The sequence below is a fragment of the Tachypleus tridentatus genome, chromosome 4, assembly GCF_004210375.1.
Source record: "Tachypleus tridentatus isolate NWPU-2018 chromosome 4, ASM421037v1, whole genome shotgun sequence".
Classification (NCBI taxonomy): Eukaryota; Metazoa; Arthropoda; class Merostomata; order Xiphosura; family Limulidae; genus Tachypleus; species Tachypleus tridentatus.
Window position 1 is genome coordinate 8,129,748 of NC_134828.1, and position 18,887 is coordinate 8,148,634.

Consider the following 18,887-nt stretch of genomic DNA (forward strand, 5'->3'; position numbering starts at 1 on the left):
AATTGCACTATATGGTTGAGATAAAGTGGATATTTAAATAATTGCAATATATGGTTGAGATAAAGTGGATATTTAAATAATTGCACTATATGGTTGAGAAACAGTGGATATTTAAATAATTGCAATATATGGTTGAGATAAAGTGGATATTTAAATAATTACAATATATGGTTGAGATGTTTCGTGAGTTTCCTTGACTACGTAAACGAGGCAAGGCCAATTCAAGATGGACTAATGTGGATTAAGACAAGACTGAATCTTAAATACCTGGACTATATGGACTATATAAACATGATAATCCCGATGTGCGAAATAAAGCTGATACCGGGACTATATATAAGAGAAAAGACTTATTCATGAACCTTCTAATTTATGCAGATAATATTACTCCACTTCCTGCATCTGCCGACTGTGCAAACAATATCACACTACTTCCTATACCGTCAGACTATACAAACAATATCACACTACTTCCTATACCGTCAGACTATACAAACAATATTACACTACTTCCTATACTGTCAGACTATACAAACAATATTACACTACTTCCTATACCGTCAGACTATACAAACAATATCACACTACTTCCTATACCGTCAGACTATACAAACAATATTACACTACTTCCTATACCATCAGACTATACAAACAATATTACACTACTTCCTATACCGTCAGACTATACAAATAATATTACACTACTTCCTATACCGTCGGACTATACAAACAATATCACACTACTTCCTATACCGTCAGACTATACAAACAATATCACACTACTTCCTATACCGTCAGACTATACAAATAATATTACACTACTTCCTATACCGTCGGACTATACAAATAATATTACACTACTTCCTATACCGTCATACTATACAAACAATATTACACTACTTCCTATACTGTCAGACTATACAAACAATATTACACTACTTCCTATACTGTCAGACTATACAAACAATATTACACTACTTCCTATACCGTCAGACTATACAAACAATATTACACTACTTCCTATACCGTCAGGCTATACAAACAATATCACACTACTACCTATACCGTCAAACTATACAAACAATATCACACTACTTCCTATACCGTCGGACTATACAAACAATATTACACTACTTCCTATACCGTCAGACTATACAAACAATATCACACTACTTCCTATACCGTCGGACTATACAAACAATATTACACTACTTCCTATACCGTCATACTATACAAACAATATTACACTACTTCCTATACTGTCAGACTATACAAACAATATTACACTACTTCCTATACTGTCAGACTATACAAACAATATTACACTACTTCCTATACCGTCAGGCTATACAAACAATATTACACTACTTCCTATACCGTCAGACTATACAAATAATATTACACTACTTTCTGTGCCTGCTGATTATACAAATAATATTACACTCCTTCCTGTGCCTGCTGATTATACAAATAATATTACACTGCTTCCTCTACCGTCTGACCTACGCAGATAAAATTACAATTATGTTTAGATCATGAGGACTTCATGAATCGAAACACAGGGAAAAGCAAAATATTACCGAAAGAGCAAAGACTAGAACAACCTTTGACCGAAGTGACTCCCAACTAAACAAACTGGCATTTATTTCAAGGGTTTCTTATAGACTCTAGAGGTTCAGTCGTAAAGTTAGTCGTGCGAGTTCCAACATACAACGTTATTACTTACGAAACACGCTATACAACGCTGGTATTTCAGACACACTCGTTTGAAGTATTAGTATTTCCTTTGTTTCACTGTATACTTCGTTATTCTAGTTTACATAGGTTCTATCCACTGTTATATGAAAAGAATCAGTTCTATTTCTGTATTTCCGGTGACAACGCTCTTTGTTCCACAGGTGTGGCGGCTGGATCTGGTAATGGTCATCCTCTTCAAAGCTATTCCTCTGGAAAGCACCGATGGAGAGCGGCTGGAGAAGTCGCCGGAGTGTCTCCATTCTAGCCTTTGTGTCAACCCGTTCCATAGTAACGTGACCATCCGAGAACTTGACCTCTACCTGGCCAACTTCATATTCAGTCAAGGTAAAAGAAAGGTCACTGGTTTAAAAAACTAAACAACTGATAAAACCTAGAAGCGAATTTGAGCTTTAAGTGTTGATAAGTGAAATATGTGATATACTTAACGCTGCAGTTAGTCAAGTGGTTCTACCACATAACATTCACTTTAAATAAATAAGACTTCATCTGATTTCCTGAGAATAAATTAATTTATTTTAATCAAAATTCCCACTGTTTTTTTAAATGTTACAGCGCGCTATTTGTATTATATTTCTAGGGTTACATCGCGACCTTTTCACTATTTTTACAGTTACAGCTCGATCTCCCACTCTATGTTTAGTGTTACAGCTCTAACTTTGCACTATTTTTAGAGTTACAACCCCAACATAACACTGTTTTTAGAGTTACAGCTTCAGTATTACTCTAGAGTTACAACTCGATATTCCTACTATTTATAGTTACAGTTGAAACTACAATATTTTTAGAGTTACAGCTCGAACTCTGCACTCTATTTTTAAGAGCTATATTTCCAAATTACCAATCTAAATTTAGAATTACTGTTCGCACTTTCCAATCAGTTTTAGGACTACGCTGATCAGCTAGATATATGAGGACGTACAATATTTAATTTTAGTCAAAAAACTCAATTTCGATTTCTTTCAGAAAACACACAAATTACCAAAGACGTCCTTGTCTGGAAAACTGGGTTAATGGCATGCACAAGTCAGCAGTTGTTCAATACGAACCAGTATTAAGGCTTAAGTTACACCTTTTTTCTATTCTCTTAATCAGCGCTATTGAGTTTTACAGTTCGACAGACGTCGCTTACTAAAGAATAAATGTCAGATGTTCTGAGATAAAAAGAAGGGAAGAGATCACTTACTAACATTAACCAACGAAACAGCCTTTGGATGGTTCTCATTTGTTCCCAGCATCCCATGCGTAGAGAGAGCTTCTTTATTGACAAGGACTCCGTTTTTATCATATTTGTTCTCAACTCCCGCTGTTTGACCACTTCCTGGTCCTATCTAAATGATATTTTCTTGTCGTTGTCTTCTGTCCCTGCTCATGACGTAAGCCTAATGGTTTAGGACTAACAACACGCTGACAATATTTTTCTTTCCTTCGTCTTAGATTATTTTTATTTTTCTTATGAGCTGCTTCAACTGTTTTTCTTTCGTTTAGCACTTTTTATCAACTTCCACATCCTAGAAGAAGGTTAAAGAAAAGGATTAGGATATACGAATTGGTTACGAAAAAAGAAAAAAAAAAGACCCCAAAATTCCTTAGCCACTGTTTTTCCATCCGTAAAAGCTCATGCTGACATATCCACACGTGTATATCATAGTTAATAGAAGCTATCTTATAAAAGATTTGGTCTTCAAAAACACTGGGATCTTCAAATCCTCGTAGATCAAATTAGTCATTTTGTAACGAACTTTCTGTATGTACTGTAATTATATTAAAATAAAGTATGGTAGAGAGATAATTCATTAAAACTCGTTATGATGCTGCTCTGTCTTCATTGCAAAACTTAACGTTTGTGAATACACCAGATGAACCACCTGAGAACTTAAGTAACACCTGATTCACAAGCCAGATTATCACTCAAGTAACACATGACACACTAGCATGTAGGACCTGATACACTAGCCACCTGACTGCTTTAGTAACACATGATTAACTGTTCACCTAGGTACTACAGAAGGACCTGATACACCAGCCACCTGACTACTTTAGTAACACATGATTAACTAGTCACCTAGGTACTACAGAAGGACCTGATACACTAGCCACCTGACTACTTTAGTAACACACGATTAACTAGTCACCTAGGTACTACAGAAGGACCTGATACACTAGCCACCTGACTACTTTAGAAACACATAATTAACTAGTCACCTAGGTACTACAGAAGGACCTGATACACTAGCCACCTGACTACTTTAGTAACACATACTTAACTAGTCACCTAGGTACTACAGAAGGACCTGATACACTAGCCACCTGACTACTTTAGTAACACATACTTAACTAGTCACCTAGGTACTACAGAAGGACCTGATACACTAGCCACCTGACTACTTTGGTAACACATAATTAACTAGTCACCTAGGTACTACAGAAGGACCTGATACACTAGCCACCTGACTACTTTAGTAACACATACTTAACTAGTCACCTAGGTACTACAGAAGGACCTGATACACTAGCCACCTGACTACTTTAGTAACACATGATTAACTACTCACCTAGGTACTACAGAAGGACCTGATACACTAGCCACCTGACTACTTTGGTAACACTTAATTAACTAGTCACCTAGGTACTACAGAAGGACCTGATACACTAGCCACTTGACTACTTTAGTAACACATAATTAACTAGTCACCTAGGTACTATTAAAGGACCTGATACACTAGCCAACTAAGAATGTAGTAAAGAATGATTAACTCACCACCTGAATAGTAAGTAATAGTCTAATACAATAGACACCTGAGTACTCTGGTAACACTTTGTTCAACAGTCGCTTCATACCATAGTAACGCCTGATTCACTACCCACTTAATACTGTAATAACACATTGTTCACTAACCACCTTATTATTCCAGTAGGATCTGAATTGTTAACCATCTAGGTTCACTGATGGAACCTGACTTATTAACCACCTAAGTGTTGTTGTAGGACGGTAAATACCAGCCAGTTGACTCCTCTGGTTGTTTGTTTGTTTTATGACATAAAGCTACACAAAGGGCTATCTGTGCTCTGCTCACCCCGCGTATCGAAACTCGGTTTCTAGTAGTACAAGTCCTCAGACATGCCGCTGTTTCACGGGGGCAGTCTCTGGCTGGACGTGACTTATTGACCATCTGAGTATTCTAGCATGACCTAAAGTTTTTATTTTCGTTACCATGACCACTTCAGTATAGTAAGAGGGCCTGTAATTTGTATCATTTTTTCAACTGTGTTTTCGTATTAAAATTCTGTTTTTGTTTTACTTTCAAGAATCCCTGCGAGGCTACAGTGAACCAGGACGTGAGAACGACAAATACGAAGAAAGAGGTAACAATAGGACCTTTTCTATATAAATATTAACTCTCTCGTCACAATAGTTTTAACGACAAATACGAAGAAAGAGGTAACAATAGGACCTTTTCTATATAAATATTAACTCTGTCGTCACAATAGTTTTAACGACAAATACGAAGAAAGAGGTAACAATAGGACCTTTTCTATATAAATATTAACTCTCTCGTCACAATAGTTTTAACGACAAATACGAAGAAAGAGGTAACAATAGGACCTTTTCTATATAAATATTAACTCTGTCGTCACAATAGTTTTAACGACAAATACGAAGAAAGAGGTAACAATAGGACCTTTTCTATATAAATATTAACTCTGTCGTCACAATAGTTTTAACGACAAATACGAAGAAAGAGGTAAGAATGGGACCTTTTCTATATAAATATTAACTCTCTCGTCACAATAGTTTTAACGACAAATACGAAGAAAGAGGTAACAATAGGACCTTTTCTATATAAATATTAACTCTGTCGTCACAATAGTTTTAACGACAAATACGAAGAAAGAGGTAACAATAGGACCTTTTCTATATAAATATTAACTCTGTCGTCACAATAGTTTTAACGACAAATACGAAGAAAGAGGTAACAATAGGACCTTTTCTATATAAATATTAACTCTCTCGTCACAATAGTTTTAACGACAAATACGAAGAAAGAGGTAACAATAGGACCTTTTCTATATAAATATTAACTCTGTCGTCACAATAGTTTTAACGACAAATACGAAGAAAGAGGTAACAATAGGACCTTTTCTATATAAATATTAACTCTGTCGTCACAATAGTTTTAACGACAAATACGAAGAAAGAGGTAACAATAGGACCTTTTCTATATAAATATTAACTCTCTCGTCACAATAGTTTTAACGACAAATACGAAGAAAGAGGTAACAATAGGACCTTTTCTATATAAATATTAACTCTGTCGTCACAATAGTTTTAACGACAAATACGAAGAAAGAGGTAACAATAGGACCTTTTCTATATAAATATTAACTCTGTCGTCACAATAGTTTTAACGACAAATATGAAGAAAGAAGTAACAATGGGACCTTTTCTATATAAATATTAACTCTGTCGTCACAATAGTTTTATAATTAAAAGTGTTTATTGTTGGTTTTGAAAGAAACGTTGGTAAGTTATACACAAAAGTATGTTAAGTAAACAACTTAATTTAACTCACCAAGTTAACTTCTGTAAAAGTGAAACTGCGAATTTAATCGCTTGTGACAATTGTAAACGTTTGACACTAGGAAGATTTAGTATTCCAAAACATAACAAAACGTGGCAAGACAAACAGACGTGCAGGAACATTTCAGATAGGGTATAAAACTAGTAGGTGTTGGAGTAGTTCATAACACAATGAAGTTCTTTAGTTAGTGTACGGGTTAACGAAATGTTTTAGGTATGTATATGACAATGGAATTTTCAGCTAGAGTAATAGGCAAGGAACGTTTCAAGTAGTGTATAACACTACATCAAATGGTAATCATGTGTAATATAACGAAACGTTTTAAGTAGTGCATAAGACTACATCAAGTGGTAGTGTGTAATATAACGAAACGTTTTAAGTAGTGCATAAGACTACATCAAGTGGTAGTGTGTTAAACAACGGAACGTTTCAAGTAGTGTACAAGACAATATCAAATGGTAGTATGTAAAACAACGGAACGTTTTAAGTAGTGCATAAGACTTCATCAAGTGGTAGTGTGTTAAACAACGGAACGTTTCAAGTAGTGTACAAGACAACATCAAATGGTAGTATGTAAAACAACGGAACGTTTCAAGTAGTGTACAAGACAACATCAAATGGTAGTATGTAAAACAACGGAACGTTTCAAGTAGTGTACAAGACAACATCAAATGGTAGTATGTAAAACAACGGAACGTTTCAAGTAGTGTATAAGACAACATCAGATGGTAGTATGTAAAACAACGGAACGTTTCAAGTAGTGTATAAGACAACATCAAATGGTAGTATGTAATATAACGAAACGTTTTAAGTAGTGCATAAGACTACATCAAGTGGTAGTGTGTAATATAACGAAACGTTTTAAGTAGTGCATAAGACTACATCAAGTGGTAGTGTGTAATATAACGGAACATTTTAAGTAGTGCATAAGACTACATCAAGTGGTAGTATGTAAAATAACGGAACATTTCCAGTAGTGTACAAGACAACATCAAATAGTAGTATGTAAAACAACGGAACGTTTTAAGTAGTGCATAAGACAACATCAAATGGTAGTGTGTAATATAACGAAACGTTTTAAGTAGTGCATAAGACTACATCAAATGGTAGTGTGTAATATAACGGAACATTTTAAGTAGTGCATAAGACTACATCAAGTGGTAGTGTGTAATATAACGAAACGTTTTAAGTAGTGCATAAGACTACATCAAATGGTAGTGTGTAAAACAACGGAACGTTTCAAGTAGTGTACAAGACAACATCAAATGGTAGTATGTAAAACAACGGAACGTTTCAAGTAGTGTATAAGACAACATCAGATGGTAGTATGTAAGACAACGGATCGTTTCAAGTAGTGTACAAGACAACATCAGATGGTAGTATGTAAAACAACGGAACGTTTCAAGTAGTGTACAAGACAACATCAGATGGTAGTATGTAAGACAACGGAACGTTTCAAGTAGTGTATAAGACAACATCAGATGGTAGTATGTAAGACAACGGAACGTTTCAAGTAGTGTACAAGACAACATCAGATGGTAGTATGTAAAGACAACGAAACGTTTCAAGTAGTGTACAAGACAACATCAGATGGTAGTATGTAAGACAACGGAACGTTTCAAGTAGTGTATAAGACAACATCAGATGGTAGTATGTAAAACAACGGAACGTTTCAAGTAGTGTACAAGACAACATCAGATGGTAGTATGTAAAACAACGAAACGTTTCAAGTAGTGTACAAGACAACATCAAATGGTAGTATGTAAAACAACGGAACGTTTCAAGTAGTGTATAAGACAACATCAGATGGTAGTATGTAAGACAACGGAACGTTTCAAGTAGTGTACAAGACAACATCAGATGGTAGTGTAAAACAACGGAACGTTTCAAGTAGTGTATAAGACAACATCAAGTGGTAGTGTGTAAAACAAGTTGTCAGGTAGGCTCATATTACTGACATGAAGATTTACCCTCTTCAATCAAATATGTAATTTATATTGAGACGCTCAAAAATGATATACAAATATCCCTGACTCGACTAAATTTCATCTAACGATATTATAATTTAGGAAATGTGTTTCTATATGGAGGCTAAGCCACATGCAACCTTGTACTGACTCTAGAATTCACTCTTCTCAGAATTAGAATTTGTTGTTGTTGTTTTCGCAGCCATATTTCCCGCTATGACAAGTGGATCTATACAATGTTGAAGGCCTTGAAAAGTTGAATATATCGTCCACATAAGCACGTGAAAATACAGTATTGGTCCCTTCCTGTTTGGCAAAATCTCAACGTTTATGTGAAGCAGCGAGTGCACCTGGATATAACACTAGTTGGGGCTTAGTAAAGACCTTGAAATAATTTGTAGTTATTACACACTGGTATGTGGGTGTAGAAATTCACTGCTTTTGAAACACCCTTACATTACTACTGATGCAACTTTTATGCTCTTTGTTTAAAGGAATGAAACTCCAATCGATTGGTTGTGTACACTGATGTCTGCGTCATATTCTTGGTCTGCTAATCTATTTACTTAAGCCTATTTCAGTTTAGATAGAGCTAGTAAAATAATTGTTCTTAAAATGTGTAAAACAAACCTCGACACAAATTCTACCGTAGACGAGATTCCAGATTGGTAGAGTGAGAACTGATGACGGTGCATGACGTCATCAGAGATAATGAATACGCCTTGTTTTTCATTTGTTGTTTTTTTTTATTTTTTTCAATGTCAGTATAAAGATTGTTCCATTGTTATTTAAATTGTTTTCTGTGAAACTCAATAAACACAGGAAAGACTTTTCATTAACATTTTCCACTGCCACGTTTATAGAAATAGAACGTTTTAATTGTTAGATATCCATTAATTTAACCATTTTATAATTAATTTACAATATATCTTTATTTAAGTGTATTCGTGTTATCTGTAATGAATGTTATTGCGGCTTACAAATCGTCGTTTGTTAAGTTGCTGCTACTGCCCTCTGTTGACTTAACAGTAAAACTCAAGACTTATGGTGTTAAAAACCTCGTTTCGATACCTATGGTGGTCATGGTAAACGAACAGTATTTTTCTACTGATAGAACATAATGGTCCGTAACCCTTCTTTATACCACACACTACCAATGAAAATGAGACCTCAGAACCAGCGGCGACCCCTGACGCACACATAATAGATTAATCGTGATTTATATTAATAAAACAGTAAATTAAAATCAACATACGCTAACTTTCGTTTTAGCGTCTCTCACATGAGTGACGCAATATGTTGTCACACTTATGTGATTCACATTTAAATTTGTAAGTCATTAGTTGAGTCTGATTCGTAAGGCTTAAGCTTTTGTTATAGTTTTAAAATAATGTTTAGGCAGAAAAACATTTACTTGTATACACTTGTATTGCATGACAATAGTAAAAGAAATTATATGTATCTATGTATGTATGTTACGAAACAAACATTTGAATTGTTAATCTTTGTCTAAATTTTTTTTTCAACTGAGTTACTTATTAAAAAGATAAAATGTTAGAACAAAAAACAACGTGTGACGTGGTCCTGGAAGTCAGATTAGTATTTGGTATAAAAAATAAATTTAGGTCAAAGCGAAATTACATAAATATAACCTTGGGAGTGGACAAGTTAAGATTGTTGGTTAGTGGAACACTGCGATTGCTTACCATTTTGAGAATCGGTGTTTTGTCTCTCTTGTAATGTTTTTTCAAAGATTCTCACGTATTTCCTGGTTTGGGACAACTGTGCCAGCATAATGCACTTCCCTAAACAAGTATATTCACGAAATGTTTCTAGATTTCCTTTTAACCGAATATCGAAAGAATGTAAACATGTACTGATCCTTTTACGCAGTTAAATCTTGCATATGTCGAAAGTTAGAAACTCGTAATACTTTGTATGCTTGAAGAGGGGCGAAACCGTCTGACGAGGTGGCACAAACACTTGTACAAATTGGTATAAATTAGATTTTTTTCCCTTTTACCTCCCGATAAACGTCATTTCAAATGGTCACTGATGTGTACAACGTTGAATACTGGTAAAATACGGTAAAGTTTTCTCTTTTCAGTAGTACATCAAAATTCCTCTTTTCTGCTTTGATGAATATAGAATTATTTCCGTCTTGATGTTATGTGAACATTTCAGAAGAATACTTTTCTCAGCCCCAGCAACCAATCTAACTGCTATAGAATAAAGCAGTCCAACCGACATGTGAAATATTTTGTTTATTTGTTCACTTGTGACGGCCCAGCATGGCCAGGTGGTTAAGGCGTTCAACTAATAATCTAGTCTTACACTGATGAATTAGGGACGGCTAGCGCAGATAGCCCTCGAGTAGCTTTGCGCGAAATTAAAAAAAACGAAAACAAACCAAAACTGACAACTTCCGATTAAATACGAAGAAGGCACTTGATGCTAATGTTGTTCACTGTAGTTCGAATATTATGAACCTTTTTTTTTAGGTATTAACGCCGATGGTGGAACCTAAGGAAATTCCGAAACGTTCATATTCAACATGTTTATTGATACTAACATCTTTTAAAATCTATCATGAAACGTCATTTTCCACTGATGAATCAGTTACAACTTTAAATGCAAGATTTATAATTTTTTAAAATTAATTATGAGAGTATTAATTTTTTTGCATGTCTCACAAGATTTAGTATCATATTATTCTGGTTATAAAGTGTGTTTTATGTATTTCTCCCCAGGTGTCAATGTCCTTTGTTTTTAAATTTTGCGTAAAGCTACACGAGGGCTATCTGCGACAGCTGTCCCTAATTTAGCAGTGCAAAACTAGAGAGAAGGCAGCTAGTCATCACCACCTACCGCCAACTCTTGACGAACGAATAGTGAGATTGATCTGTCCCTCAAAGCTGAAAGGGCGGGCATGTTTTGTGTGTTTATTTGTTTATTAATTTCGCGCAAAGCTACTTAAGGGCAATCTGCGCTAGCCGTCCCTAATTTAGCAGTGTAAGACTACAGGAAGAGCTAGTCATCACCACCTACCGCCAACTCTTGGGCTACCCTTTACGAACGAACAGTGAGATTGATCGTCACATTATAATGCCCTCAAAGCTGAAAGGGCAGGCATGTTTTGTGTGTTTATTTGTTTATTAATTTCGCGCAAAGCTACTTAAGGGCTATCTGCGCTAGCCGTCCCTAATTTAGCAGTGTAAGACTACAGGAAAGGCAGCTAGTCTTCACCACCAACCGCTAACTCTTCGGCTACTCTTTTACCACAGAATAGTGGAATTAACCCTCACATATTTTTAGCATTGCTAAGTCCGCAAACTTACTGCTAAGCCACAGTTTAAACGTAAAGTGATAGTTACTTCTATATTTATTTTAACACCTACCACTCGAGTCAGTTTTGGCCTTGATGTGGACCAGAAAAAGGAGGGTCATTCTGGAAAGGTTTGGGTTGTTTTGATTCCACAAAATGAAGACATTTGGCAATATTTTCGAGGCGTCTTGTGAGTGGACTCGTGACCTGACCCGAGTGGAAGGAACCAACATGGAGAAGTTAAGTTTTTAAAGTAAAACAATGTAGAAGTGAGGCATGCTTGACATGTTCAAGATATCGTTGTGAAAGTGATGGTTTTACCGTAGCGATTAAATTAAAATGTGGCTCCAGATTGGATAAGAGAAGACAAAAATAAGTCATCTAGCATTAGTCTCGAGGTCTAGGTCATTGGACCAGACCCTTGGTTGAACCATGACCTGTCCCGAGACCACGAGATCCAACATGTAGATGTAAATAAATTTAAACGATGAAGCAATGAAACATGTTTGAAATAATGTGATCTAGAATGTGATGGTTTAACTGTAGAACGCCAAGGTCGGATGAGGGAAGACATTATTCGAAGATATCCCAATCAATTTGACATACCACGTGAATAGAAGATTCACCAATTGATTAGTACATTGACAGCAAAACATCACCAACAGGTACAATCGTATTGTTATTTTTAAAAGAAGAGGATTGGATTAATATATAAGGCATCAGTAGTTTCGATATTTTGTGAAACTAATAACACAGTAAAACCCAAAGATGTACTGTTGAAGTTGAAGTACACACACGATGCATTAAAGAGGACTTTCATGTCGATTATCAAATTCAAAATATCATTTCCAGAATGAAGAGTAAATAAAATAAAAATGGTATAATGCCCAGTATGGTATCACCATAGTGTAATCCACAGGGATGTCACTATGTCATTTAATTTGGGTTTTTGCTCTGGGAGTTGTGCTTCGCATCATTCGTCGAGATCTATCTAAGTAAACCTAAATCACCGGTTTCTGGAACGACCCCCTGTTGACCACCCTGGGCTGAATCATGTGTCATATCTTTCGATTTATTTTATTTAGAAGGAATATAAGATGATAATTTTGCAGTTTATTTTAACTTAAACTTCACACGATAACTGTGTTAGAGATTAAATTCTGAGATACGAAGTTAGCGACAGGATCACATACAAAAGTTGTAATGGTTTCCAAACGAGACTCATTTGAAAACTGTATTTTTAGCGATTATTTTGTTTAAGTATGAAGTGACGTGTTTTGTGTTTACTTGATAAATCTCGTGCTTTATTTAATTTACTGTAATATTTAAAGTGTCCATCCTTGAAACCGATGGAACTTCTTTTACAGACACCTGTATGAATACGGTCGTTGCAACAGGAGTTTTTTCGTCTCTTGAGTTACATGCGTTGTCCAAAGGTACGTTCATGTTAATACTCTGTGTATTTAAGACAGGGCAAGTATTATAATTTTGTGTAACTTCATAATGCCATCGGTCATATGTATTCAACAGATACTGCAGTAATCTTACAAAAAAAAAGTAATTAAGATCACATCTGTGGGCAGAAGAAAGCGTCCCAAAGTAAATATTTATGATAACAGGAGGAAGGCGTCCCAAAGTAAATATTTATGATAACAGGAGGAAGGCGTCCCAAAATGAAGATTTATGATAACAGAAGGAAGGCGTCCCAAAATAAAGATTTATGATAACAGAAGGAAGGCGTCCCAAAACGAAGACTTATTATAACAGGAGAAAAGCGTCCCAAATTGAAGTATTATGATAACAGAAGGAAGGTGTCCCAAGATTTATTATAACAGGAGGAAAGCGTCCCAAATTGAAGATTTATGATAACAGAAGGAAGGTGTCCCAAAATAAAGATTTATGATAAATGGATGAAGTAAAGATTTATGGTAACAGGAGGGGGGCGTCACAAATTGAAGATTCATGATAACAAGGGGAAAGCGTCCTAGAATGAAGATTTTTGATAACAGGAGGAAAGCGTTCCAAAGTAAAGACTTATGATAAGTAGATCTAAGTAAGAGGAAGGCGTCGAAAGATGAATATGTCATAAATGATGTCTCTTTCTCACTCTTAGGGTTAATGAATCAAGACAGTGAATCCTAGGGTTCCAGGTTCGCGACCTGTTGTCCCAAACCCCTCCGCACTTTGTGGTCATAGCTAGTGTATAGGAATAGTGGTCAAACTATCACAGAAGAGTCGGCGATGGTCCAGTTGAGTAGTCTCTCAGCTCAAGATTAGTAACTACTAGAACGGACAGTCTATGTAGAGCTTTACGGGAAATTACGAAACAAAATATGAAAATTATACGTGCCCCTAACTTATACATTGAAAACAAAAGTTGGTTCGATATTTTTGAATGTTAACAACGACTGGTTTTACAATCGGTGAACCATTGTTGTCACACCAGTATCATTATAATAATTAACAGGTATCGAACTTCAGAAGATGTTAGATAGAATGTGTCTCAACTGTCGTGACGAATATTGGAAAGCGTGGTGAAGTGTAGATAGGTAAAGAAAGACAAACATATGGCTAAACCAAATGAGACTGTTTTAGTAAGGTATAATGTATAGATAGTGTAACAGTGCTAAGATAAGAGTGCGGTGTGTTTTACATAGTGTAACAGTGTTTATATCAGATACAGTTTGTTTTACATAGTATTACAGTGTTGAAATCACAGTACGGTGAGGTTTATGTAGTCTAGTCGTGTGTACCAACATTATGGTAAGGGTGCATATTAGTCATCATTCAACGAATATTATATTTGACAACCAGATACTGGTGACGGGTACCAAAAATTAGTGAATGGGTCTAAGTAAATATAACGACAGTTGGGTTAAACAACTTCGGTGTTTGTTTTGGTTAGTAATGTAAGAAGACCAATACAGATGTTATCTGTGTACTTCATTAAGACCAATATTGATGTTATCTGTGTACTTCATTAAGACTAATACTGATGTTATCTGTGTACTTCATTAAGACCAATACTGATGTTATCTGTGTACTTCATTAAGACCAATATTGATGTTTTCTGTGTACTTCATTAAGACCAATACTGATATTATCTGTGTACTTCATTAAGACCAATATTGATGTTATCTGTGTACTTCATTAAGACCAATACTGATGTTATCTGTGTACTTCATTAAGACCAATACTGATGTTATCTGTGTACTTCATTAAGACTAATACTGATGTTATCTGTGTACTTCATTAAGACCAATACTGATATTATCTGTGTACTTCATTAATATTGATGTTATCTGTGTACCAATACTGATGTTATCTGTGTACTTCATTAAGACCAATACAGATGTTATCTGTGTACTTCATCAAGACCAGTATTGATGTTATCTGTGTACTTCATCAAGACCAGTACTGATATTATCTGTGTACTTCATTAAGACCAGTACTGATGTTATCTGTGTACTTCATTAAGACCAGTATTGATGTTATCTGTGTACTTCATTAAGACCAATACTGATGTTATCTGTGTACTTAATTAATCGTGTGTAATTTTATACTTTAACTACGTCTCGAATAGTTACCAAAACGGTAGCACTTCCATCGTAAAACTTTCACCCAAGTTGATTAGAATTGTGATTTTTGACCACATTGTATTCTATTCTCCAGTAATAAATATATTTTAAAGTACATCCTGAGAAACGTTGCGGTTTATGACAAGGCCACACATCATGGGGAACATAAGCATACGAACTGCTCTTAAAGAAGTTGTTAAAGGAAACGAGCGCAGCCGTTGTAGACGATGAGGCCTAGCTATTCAGGCTTTTACAAGGAAGCAAGTTTGTCGCTGGCCTTTTAAAACCCGAAATGTCTCTTATCCAGTTTAATGATCGGAACTTCTAATATCCTAACACATCGCCTGAAACAACATTAGTTATGCGTGTACGTGATATCAACAGAGCTTTTGAAAAATCTTTTCAAATAATATATTTAGCCGTATAGCTCAGACTAAATCTGTCGACATGAACAGATTTAAACAATGACATCGTTTTTTATTGTTTATTGTGAATTAGAGAAGTTCTAAAACTGAAATATTTTAGTAATTTTGTATTGTTTCTTTGTTCATTCATATATATATATATATGGATGGAATATATTGATTTGTAAATGGTCCAAGCTGTTGATATCAAGAAATGTATGTTTTAAATAGTAATTGCATCGTATTGCTTTACTTCTTCGTTCTTTGTGAGTTGTTAGGCTACTATGTTGTAGGAAAACTCGAGAGTTACTTTGACGTACACGGTTACTTATATATCTATACATTTCTCTCTCTCAAGGTTCTATAATGCATCCTACCAATGGCAGTCAACCACCCCTCAATATGATAAAAGTGGAGTCTCCCACCAGCTACTACAATAGTTATTCTTCTCCGACGGGCTACAGGGATTAGATCCCCTCCCGGGATCATTTACCAGAAGAGGGAATGCTCGGTTCTTCCCCTACACATCACTCCCATAGTCCAGCTATTGGATACCGTACAAAACGTCTACGTCGGTTCTCCTACAGCGAAGAAGACATGACTAGAACAGCTGAAATTAGCGGATATTACTGTCACTCTGCTGCTGATCTGACCAATCATGCTGTGTGGGGAAGTGACGTGGAACACGGCAGAATTCACATAGTTCGTGAGTTCACTATGTAAACATTAATAATGCCTATAACTGTCTAGAGAAATATCTTTATATGTTAGTTATAAGAGTTATTTTTTTTTTCATTTTTGTTTTTCGCAAATTCACAGTTTATCTAACTTTGTTTAAGATATTTGGAACACTGATGCTTATAAGTAATTCATATAATCTAAAATAAAACAATGTTATTGTTCCTCTTAAGCTGATTTTTATATTTTCTTAGTGGTTGTTTCACTTTAGTCACTAATCAAATGTAGATAAAATCTAGTGTTTCCCAGTCCTAATTTAAATACTATACATCAGTACTAGAATCCAGCGTTTCTGAGGGCCTAACTTTAGTGTTATCAGTACAAAATGTGGATAGGATCCAGTGTTTCTCAGGGCCTAACTTTAGTGTTATCAGTACCAAATGTGGATAGGATCCAGTGTTTCTCAGGGCCTAACTTTAGTGTTATCAGTACAAAATGTAGATATAATCCAGTGTTTCTCAGGGCCTAACTTTAGTGTTATCAGTACAAAATGTGGATATAATCCAGTGTTTCTCAGGGCCTAACTTTAGTGTTATAAGTACAAAATGTGGATATAATCCAGTGTTTCTCAGGGCCTAACTTTAGTGTTATCAGTACAAAATGTGGATATAATCCAGTGTTTCTCAGGGCCTAACTTTAGTGTTATCAGTACAAAATGTGGATATAATCCAGTGTTTCTCAGGGCCTAAATTTAGTGTTATCATTACCAAATGTAGATATAATCCAGTGTTTCTCAGGGCCTAACTTTAGTGTTATCATTAAAATGTAGATATAATCCAAATGTAGATATAATCCAGTGTTTCTCAGGGCCTAACTTTAGTGTTATCAGTACAAAATGTGGATATAATCCAGTGTTTCTCAGGGCCTAACTTTAGTGTTATCATTACCAAATGTAGATATAATCCAGTGTTTCTCAGGGCCTAAATTTAGTGTTATCATTACCAAATGTAGATATAATCCAGTGTTTCTCAGGGCCTAACTTAATTGTTATCATTACCAAATGTAGATATAATCCAGTGTTTCTCAGGGCCTAACTTTAGTGTTATCATTACAAAATGTGGATATAATCCAGTGTTTCTCAGGGCCTAACTTTAGTGTTATCAGTAGTTCTTGCTTACTGATAAGACAAAATTACCCTTGAACTTAATGTAATCTGAATTTTTTTTTTTTTAATTATGTTTTGTCTAATTTTTTTCGCTTAATATTTCTACACGTACGCATTAAAAACTGTAGAGTTTTAAGGACTGAGAAAACCGGCTAAAGGATGTTTTCCAACATTTTTCTTTTCGAAAATGCAACCAAAGTATTTTGTATTGAGCTGGTTTTTTATTATTTGTTTTTTAATTGATGTAAACTGGATGAGACGAATTTACGCATGTGTCAGCACCACGAAACACTCAAAGTGTTTTAAACATTCACTTTCAATATGACCACTACACTAAACAATGTAACAAAAATAATCACCCATATTTCTGGCCCAACAGGAACAGGACACCCTCCTGCACTTCCCTCCTCTCACTTGCTTCAACCAGCTAAAGTCAAGTCAGGAACACCCACCAGTTTCGATCCTGTCAGTGGAGGGTCACCAAGCTTCCAAGTTACCCCGAGAGAAACTGCGATTTACACCCAGGAGGCTCCCAGGGCAAACAAAAAGCCGGTATCTCCTCGTAACAGTGAAAGTACGGTCATTTGTAATTATTTTTAAAATACTATCATAGCTCCTTAACTCCTTTGTTTATACTTTTGAATGTGGGCGGGGCTGAAATACGCCAATCGCAGCGTCTCCCGTCTTCTGTTTCGTTATAAAACGTTATATTAAACCAGTTGTACCTGATACTCGGAACTCCCAGATGACAGAAGGCATGAAACAAGGGGACTATTACACTCTTTGTTTAAATGTTTCCCAGTAAAATGTATTCAAATAACAATTTTAAAGTTCGATGAACTTTAAAAGTCACATTACGAAGAGAGACAGCTAATGTTTTGAGTTTGTTTCATTTTTCTGTTTCGTTTACATAAAAATCGTATAAAAGTAAAGTACAAGTAATAAACCTTTTTTTCATTTTTCTGATTTTATTTTAAATATGATAATGTTAATTACATTTCTGTCCTAACATACTTGTTATAACAGTGTTAATAGATACGATATACGAATTTGTGTTTAGTATGACTTGTTAGTGGTATGTAATTATGTTTGGTAATAGCGAGACCCTTGTTCATTCCCATCATACTGGTTATAAGTATGAATTAATAATATTCTGTAAGAGATTTTCTTCTGTTCTTCTTTCCTCATCATTCCTGGTTTATAAATATGTTTTGTAATATTCAGACGAGATTTCAGACTTCTGTTCTTCCTAACCATCATTCCTGGTTTATAAAATGTTTGAGAGTTTAATATTCAGACAGGAATTTCCTTCTGTTCTAACCATCATTCCTGGTTTATAAATATGTTTGGTAATATTCAGACAGAGATTTCCTTCATTCTTCCTCATCATACCTGGTTTATAAATATGTTTGGTAATATTCAGACGAGATTT

At 35.2% G+C, this 18,887-nt stretch overlaps 1 protein-coding gene across 1 annotated transcript in view; it reads left to right on the plus strand.

The window, feature by feature from the left end:
• The window catches only part of LOC143250010 (nuclear factor 1-like), a 78,288-nt gene extending 62,205 nt beyond the window's left edge, over positions 1–16,083 (plus strand). The window contains exons 4-7 of the mRNA XM_076500645.1: positions 1,899–2,082; positions 5,065–5,121; positions 12,998–13,066; positions 15,971–16,083. Coding sequence (XP_076356760.1) covers positions 1,899–2,082; positions 5,065–5,121; positions 12,998–13,066; positions 15,971–16,083 — 423 coding nt within the window. The remainder of the gene's footprint in view (positions 1–1,898; positions 2,083–5,064; positions 5,122–12,997; positions 13,067–15,970) is intronic.
• The last annotated feature ends 2,804 nt before the right edge of the window (positions 16,084–18,887 follow it).